Below are 8,891 nucleotides of genomic sequence, written 5' to 3'. Positions count from 1 at the left end.
AAACGGGGCCTTATTCAACTCATTTATAAATGATTATGTTCATGATTGAATCATTAAAATTTTTTTTTTTGGGACAGTTATTGATTTTCTACACACCTTCAAATCAAGCTGACTTTTTACAGTGTTATTGTTCCTAACAATGTACGGAGTATCCAATAAGGGCATCTCTAGTGCATCATGGGTTAAGAGGTGCATTAAGTCAGAAAATTGGGACCCACTTAGGCTCCGTTTCAAAAATTTTCTTAAAAAATAAGCAGTTTATTTTACATTTTTAAACTAAAAAATAATGTAAATGAAAAATAAATTTTCAATTTTTTTTGCATCGTATAAAAGATTTCGATGAAATCTTTCAAACAAGATTCATATTGCATATTTTTAGATTTCAATAAATTCATAATTTTTTAGCTTGAAATTACCTTTTTAAAAATAAAGATATTTTTTTGTATTGCGGAACGGAGCCTTACTGACTTAGCTAACTAAAGCCATTTTGATCTTCCTGGTGAGTTTGCTAAAAAGAGTTTCGATCATCAGTGTGGATCTCCACTGAGTGCAAAACGGCTCAAAACCGAACTAAACTGGAGCAAATTGGAGGGACATAGACTAGACAGGAAGTGGGACTCAAAAGTAGCATCAAAATTAGGAGCTTACCCTCTACAAGTATTTTCTTTTTTCACGAAACAAATGTATTTTATTTCTCATAAGTCATACGGCACTTATAGAATATCCATTCGTTAAGTCATACGGCACTTATAGAATATCCATTCGACAATAATGATAAGAAAAAGTAAACCCAATCCATGACACAAATATGAGACAAGTAATTTCCACTTTCTTGCCTAAAATAGTACTCCCTAGTGAATACATACTTGTTCCCTTCATCACCACTTGTTCCCCGACTCGGACTTCTTTAATTATTTAGAGAACTGCTATTGGTACCGACCAATAGCGTAGGGCCGTCTTCGGCCACCAAACGGCTGATCCGAGCTGTCCACAATTTTTTTTTTTTAAAAACCTAGTGGGTCTACGCGAGAATCAACGTCATCCGACGTGCGTAGGTGCTCTATCCAAAACACCCAATTTTTTTTTTTTAAATTTTTGGACGGCTCGGATCGGCCGTCCGGTGGCTGGAGACGGTCCCGCGCGACTGTCGATGCATTTTCCGTGCGGTGCCCGTCGGTACCAGTATCATTTTCGCTTTATAATTAATAGTCGTATCCACAATCTTCTAGATTAACCTAATTAATAGGACCAAATATGGTTGAACCTCAAAAGTCGATTTTTTTCAGCATTATAGTTGATAGTCAATTCATCATTAATAAATGAGTAATTAAAATGCAATTGAGAGTCAAGAACGCGGGGCCTGCTGTACGGTATGGTGCACAACAAGTATTGTGCAAAATGTTAGCCTTAACTATTTTTTGAATTTTTTTTATTTAAATCTAAATCGTCCAAAACACAGACAAACAGCTAAGATGATGCACGACGGGGATGCTGTGCACCCCTTTTTGGAATTTGGAGGAATATAGATGAGGTATTTAAAGAACTGAGTTCGAGTAATATTTTGCGAAAGTTCCCCCTCTCTCTCTTCATAATTCGATCAAGAAAAATAAAGCCTACTTCCAATGAGAAGAGTTTCTTGTTTGGATTGGTTTTTGAAAAATAGTAGGGGTAATAAGTGGAGAGAGAAATGTTGAAATTAGGAAAATTTAGGGGGAATCTAGACGGAATTTTTTGAAAAATTCTTTTTGAATTGTAAAGCAAACAAAGATAGTCTTTTGAATTTTTTCAATATTGTTAACATGTACTGCTATAAAAATAAAAAATAAATAAAAAACTACTACTACTAAACAAACCTACCAACCAAGGAACTAAAAATTATTTCATTCAAATCATATACATTCAATGGTGAATAATGCAATTTAAATGTCCTATTCATTTCAAATCATTACTGCAAAACCACCTCCTCCATGGACCCGACTCCTTTACAGTTTGGGCTGCAAATAGAGACAGAGTCAAAAATTTTGGTTAGTGGGTCGATCTAGGAATAACAACGGGGTGGGGCGGTGCGGGTTTTCGCATACCCGACCCGAAAATCATTTTCCGACCCTGACCCCAACCGGGTTTTTTAGGGTATCCCCTTTTCCCGCCCCGATTGGGGTACGGGTTTACCCGCCCCGCTCCGTAAAAATTAAAAAAATTAAAGTATAAGTAAAAAAGTTTTAAAAAAAATGCTAAATAAGAATAAAAATTATCCAAAAAATAAAACTTTTGAAATTATTTTTGTGTCTTTTGGTATCGCGGTTTTATCTAAACTTTTAATTGCAATCAATATTTTAGATGCTTCATTCCATTTCTTTATGTGTAGAATTTATTATAAATATTTTAAGAAAACTTTTTAAAAAATCCACTAAACACCAATAAATATCAATTTTTATTTCTTTTTAAAATTTAATTAGGCTACTTGACAGTGAAGAGATATTGTTTTTTGGATTAATGCTAAGAAAATGAAAGGGAGTGTATATAAGTATATATACATATATATAAATATATATATATATATATATATAAAAATACGCCTGGGCGGGTTCGGGAATTTTTACCCCGACCCGATACCCGAAAATGGGATGGAAAACCCACCCCGTTCGGAACGGGGCGGATTCGGGGCGGGGCGGATACAATTGCCATCCCTTGGTCAATCCATATGCAAGATAATTTTTCTATTTCGTAATCCGGAAAATAACTATATTGAGAAGTTAATTTTAAGGTTGAAATACACTGATAAATATAAGTTTCCTTTATAATTGGTCCCAAAGAGTACTTATTATACTTTGAAAACAACGCATCATAGCCTCGTAAGAGTATCAACTCTCGAAAGGGAGATAATGCATGTAATTTTTATGCATTTGAAACAAATCGAGATAATTTACAAATTTTTGGTTGAGTAAAAATAGCAAAATTTGCCTATAAACGATCATATACCTTATGAAAAATTAAGGCGAGTTGGGTTGTACCTATATGCAGGGTCGGCTCAAGAGTTTTTAGTGTACAAACTCGAATAAAAAAAAGTGTCATTAAAGAATTAATACTTAACAATTTTTATAATAACAATTACAATACAAGAAAGTCAAACCAATATAAAGTTCTACTAATAATTACATACGAACACAAAATACAAAGTCTCCAAATAGACAAATACATATTATCTCAAGAACGCATGAGTATCACTTGAATATTATCCGCGTTGCATTTCTAGAAGCAAAAGTATCAATTAAATTGAATAATCCACCTCTTTCATCAAGTTATTTTCAATTGACAACATGAATAACCCAAGTAATAAAAATTTTAAAATGTCCTTAAAATTTGAAAATTTTATAATGCTTAAGACTTAAGCCTCTTGGGCCTGCGCCGGCCCTGCCTATAATCTCGGCCGGTTTTCTTGACAATCAATCCTTATGAAAGATTGTCAGCGGTAAAAAACTTCTTTTGATCAGTCTGCAAATCTAATCACACTAGCATCATTTTTGGAGGATTACAACCGCACCGAGCTGTCTTTTCCGGTCCAGAAGCGGATTGCAAACAAGCCGGCCCGATTCCTTCTTCACTCTGTCTAGCCTAGCTACCAGCTAGCAGCCTAGCATGCACAAATTAAAGCCGACTGCTGGCATTTCCAACATTAATGACCTCAACAAAAAAACACACACCCGTCATAAAAAATCACACTCTCAGGCCAGACCCCACCAAAACCCAGTATTTATTAGTATCACCAGCCACCTTACCCTATACTAATACCACCCTTTCTTCGTCACTCTCTATGAGACAGACAGAGAAACCACAACCATGGCACTCCTCACCTACCTCGTCCTAGCCCACCTCTTCCTTTCGCTCGCCGCCACCGGAGCAGAAAAAGTCCCGGCCGTCATCGTGTTCGGAGACTCTTCCGTCGACGCCGGGAACAACAACGTGATTTCGACGATCCTGAAGAGCAACTTCGCGCCGTATGGGAGGGACTTCTACGGCGGCCAGGCCACGGGGCGGTTCTCCAACGGCCGGGTGCCGTCTGATTTCATATCGGAGGCTTTTGGGTTGAGGCCGTTTGTGCCGGCTTACTTGGATCCGATGTACAATATCTCGGATTTTGCTGTCGGAGTTAACTTTGCCTCTGCTGGGACTGGCTTTGATAATGCCACTTCTGATGTGCTGGTAAGTCCCCTGAATAAATGTGCCTTTGCCTAATATGGTTTTTTACTCGTGACAAACGATGTAATGTCAAAATTTGACTTAAATCTAGTAAGAATTCGGAAAAAAATAGCTAAAACGACAGGGTCAAAAAGTCACCAAAAGTTAAGCCAAAGGAACCTGAACTATAGTAAGTATTTTGATTGAGAATAATTTTTTTACGGAGCAGCATTCACGGCTTCTTTTGAATAAGTTATCTACAACGACACACAATCTCATTCGTCCTGCAATCAATGATCAGGAAAGAGTACGGTAAAACTTATGTCTTGTTCTCTTTACTCTTCAAAAAATTCCCTCTATATTTTTCCTACTTTCAACATTTCTCTATATCTCTCCACTTATTACCCCTACTATTTTTCAAATTTTTTTTTAAAACCCAATCCAAACATAGCATTAAGTTTATTGAGCCTTCGTAAATAAGTTTATATGATTTTGATTACTTTCCAGAAGATTTTGTTTGGGTAAAAGTACCTTGCCTATATAATCTTGCAGCAAGACCTACTTTTTTTTACTTTTTATGCCGAAATAAATGAAACCTTTTTGTACATGTACTATGTGCAAAAAAAAAAAAAACTTTTTGATAACTTCAGGCGTTAGGACCAATTTATGGGAGAATGATACCCCACCGCTATTCCCCCAACCGAACCGCCCACCGCACGCACGCTGGGCCCACTCCGGTCACCGGACGGCCGATCTGATCCGTTCAAAAATTCTATAAAAAAAAACTGAGTGGATCTTCGCGAGAATCAATGGCATGCGACATGTGTAAGTGCTCGAACCAATCTTCCATCTTTTAACGGCTCGGATCTCTGATTTTTGGAAGTTCGGATCGAGTACCTACACACGTCGGATGCCGTTGATTCTCGTGTAGGCCCACTCATTTTCTTATTTTTAGAATTTTTGGACGGATCGAATCGGCCGTCCGGTGGCCGGAATGGACCCGGCGTGCGTGCGGTGGGCGGTTCGGTGGGGGAACCGCGGTGGGGGTATCATTACGGCAATTTATGTGTGTCTTGGTCTAATATCACCGTATATATATTACCAGACCCTATTTAAACCGAAAGTAAAATATTGCGTAGATTACCTTAGAGCATCAGCAGTGGAATAAACAAATGTGAATAATCAAAACATGCCACATCAGATTTTGATTATCCATTTAGAGGTTGCTAAAGTTAATAATGTCAAATCCTACATTGGTTATTTTTTGCCTATAATCAAAACAAATGGGCCCGTCAAACTTTTTTCCTTCATTTCACGCATATTTTTTGAAAAAACGGTTTTTGAAGAAAAAAAACAGCTTATGTTAAAAACAGTTTAAAAAAAAGTTTTTCGAAACAAAAAACAGTTTTTCAAAAAATACACTTTTGTTCACTTAAAAACTGTAAATTCAATTTGGATAAATTTTGAAAGAATTATATTTACACAAATAGTTTTGAAATTTTAAAAACTATAAATACAGGTTTTTAAAAACAGATTTTGCGTAAAAACAGTTTTCTATAAAAGAGTTTTGAAATTTCAAGAACAGATTTTTGAAAAACACACTTTATTTACTTATAGTTATTTAAAATTTTTGAAAAATTTGTTTTTTTTTGTAAAAAAAAAAAAAGTTTCTGAAAAAAACATAAAAAAAATCTGAAAGTTTTTTAAAATTATTTTGTGAAACATTGTTGAGAGAGAGCATGGAAGAGAGAAGGTTTTTGTGTAATGTTGGTGTAATTGATTGAGAGATAAAATTTGGTTATTGACAAGATATTGCTAGTTTTGATTATTGAAGAGCCAAAATTTGATGAGTTGTTAAAAAGTTGGTAAGTTTGGTTATTTCAATGTGAACACTTTTTTGATCCAACATTACTAACTTTAACAATTTTTTGTTTTACTTATTCCACTATGATGCTATTATACAATACTGTTTGTTTTGATGTGCACCTGTTTGATGCGACAATGACCATGTTTTTGTATGTTGCGTATAATGTTTTTTTCTCGGGAATGTTACATGGAAATAAGAAAAGGAAAATTCTAAAATCAATCTAATGGGCTGACAATAATGAGTATGTGAATGTGTATTAAATGATGTATAAAGTACACAGAAATATATATATTTCTTGTCTTTTAATGTGTTTATTGTCAGCCCATAGCAAGACCGATAAGAAAATGCCCATTTTTACCTAACCACTAGTTGTCCATGCTGCTACTTGCATGCTGTACCGGTAGCACCTGTAGTTCTGTACAAATATGGCTCTTTTGTTTGACCGGATATTAGCAGTTGCGTCATGTGGACTACGTGGTTAGATAATCACATATATTATGTTTTATGATAGAAAAAATAAATAATTATTTATTTATCGTTACAAAGTGTGAACTAGAACACAGAGAGTGTGATATTATGAATCTGTAATACTGTGCATCCGATTAGATTATACATCCCGCTCTATTAGTCCTGTCAAATAAATGAGTACATAGCGAATGACAGAAATCACATGTATCCGAGAGGATTTTAGAGCTTTGGACACCCCCTTTAACAAGGGGAAAAGGGGATAATTTTGGCTTCTATTTTTATTTTTTTGTCAATATTATATGCATCAATGGGTATTACGGGTTAACAGGTTTTGACGACTCTTTATAGACTCGAACCCCATACCTCCATTAAAAAACCAGGGGTAACTTTGGCTTGCGTTTGCAGTCTGTCATACCTCTATGGAAGGAAGTGGAATACTACAAAGACTACCAAACGAAACTGAGAGCTTATCTGGGAGACAAGAAGGCCAACACGATCATAACTGAGTCTCTCTACCTAACAAGCCTTGGCACAAATGACTTCTTGGAAAACTACTACACAATGCGCGACCGTCGGTCCCATTACACGATCGATCAGTTCCAAGATTTTATCCTCGGGCTTGCTGAAAATTTCGTGAAGGAAATATACGGGCTTGGGGCTAGGAAAATATCCCTGGGGGGGCTTCCTCCAATGGGTTGCTTGCCATTGGAGAGGACCACAAATTTTCTTGGTGGGAATGGGGATACATGTACTGAGACTTATAACAATGTGGCCTTGGGGTTCAATGTGAAGATGACTGGTTTGGTGGCGAAGCTGAACGAGGAGCTTCCTGGTGCCAAAGTGGTGTTCTCCAATCCTTACTTCATTTTCCTGCAGATTCTTCAGAGACCCGCTTTCTACGGTACGTCTTTGCTTTTGATCTCAATAGTTGTTGGTTAATTTGGATTGACAAAATTAGTTCTACATTGGCAAAAATTGTAGATCATGCATGCCAATGTCCGTGAAAAATGATTGGGCGACCCCTGTTCACAATGCATTTTTATTTTGTAGAGAAGTTATCTTATTTTTCTGTTCACAGGTCATGTGACCACAACTCACCTTTTCAATAGAAAATGGGATAATGTGGTTGCATGGCCCTTCTATTCACCGGTGATTTCCGTTCGTATATGTGTAACGCAACCTTGAATTTTCGATTTCATTCCCTCTATTATTACATGCAACCAAAAAATTTATTACCTTATTTTGTTTTACCGTTTTTCCTCTTCAAACCAGGTTTTGACGTTTCCTCAGTTGCTTGTTGTGCCACTGGGATGTTCGAGATGGGTTACATGTGCAACAGATACACTGCTTTTACTTGCACTGATGCAAGTAAATATGTTTTTTGGGATGCTTTCCACCCAACGGAGAAAACCAACCGCATCATCTCCGATCATGTGGTTAAACATGTTCTTAGTGGTTTCTTTTGATTTGTTATTACGTATCCGTTGTGTAATTGCAGTACCAACCATATTATGTGGTGGCTATATACGTTTGTTGTATCAATCACATTATCCTCGTTGTTAGTATTAGAAGTATCTGTTCAAAGAAGTGATATTAGAGTGGTGGTGGCGGCGACGGCGGCGGCGCCAGCGGTTGGCGCTAGTTATTTTGTTCTATTGCTGTACTTACTACGGGCGAGTTGTCAATCTCCATATGGAGTTACATATTGTGGTTAAATAAAAAAAAATTTTGTTTAAATATCGGCTATTAATTACAAGTTCACCTTTGAAAACTGTACAGATTTGAATGAATGTTATGTGTGTTGAGACTGTTCGTCTTGTAGAACTCATTTACCGGTATCCACATTGGCACAAGCCACAGCTCCCAATTGCCCTGAATTTTTTGGTTATCCATGCTTTTGTTTTGATGACTAGAAATCACATAAATATACAATTAGCACGACAAAAACACAAGAACTAAGTGCTGTGGCTTAAAATCTATGTTTAAGGCAATATCAGCAGAAATGCCTGTATAGAGGATAAGAATACAACGAGTAAAATTCTTATGAATTGAAAGTACTGCCTCCATCCTTTTTTTAGAGTTCAGTATTTCATTTTATGTTGTCCCTTAATAAGTATTCATTTTGTAAAGTTAATGGGTAAAAGTTGGTGCATTTTCTATTTTGCCCATAAATGTGAATTTCATTTTGAAAAGTTAGTGAGTAAAAATGTAATAATGATATCTCCATAGAGGGTAAAGCCCCGTTCGGACAAATAAGCTACAGTGGCTTATTTTTTGTCCTTATTCAAATTTTTTTCGTATCACTTGGCTTATTATCATTTTTTTTTGGGATTATTGCATCCTCACGACAAGAGGAATCTAAAAAGTAAAAAAATTTGAC

General features: G+C 36.2%; 1 protein-coding gene across 1 annotated transcript; it reads left to right on the top strand.

Annotated features, from left to right (window-relative positions):
* Positions 1 to 3,675: 3,675 nt before the first annotated feature.
* Positions 3,676 to 8,248, top strand: LOC131328927 (GDSL esterase/lipase At2g04570-like). Its single transcript, XM_058361898.1, has 3 exons — positions 3,676 to 4,200; positions 6,917 to 7,412; positions 7,784 to 8,248. Exons 1-3 carry the CDS (start codon positions 3,838 to 3,840, stop codon positions 7,975 to 7,977), a joined length of 1,053 nt encoding a protein of 350 aa, XP_058217881.1. The 5' UTR covers positions 3,676 to 3,837; the 3' UTR covers positions 7,978 to 8,248.
* Positions 8,249 to 8,891: the final 643 nt, after the last annotated feature.

Source organism: Rhododendron vialii, chromosome 6a, assembly GCF_030253575.1.
Source record: "Rhododendron vialii isolate Sample 1 chromosome 6a, ASM3025357v1".
Classification (NCBI taxonomy): Eukaryota; Viridiplantae; Streptophyta; class Magnoliopsida; order Ericales; family Ericaceae; genus Rhododendron; species Rhododendron vialii.
The sequence above is the reverse complement of the archived record's forward strand: the minus strand, read 5'-3'. Positions and strand labels throughout refer to the sequence as shown.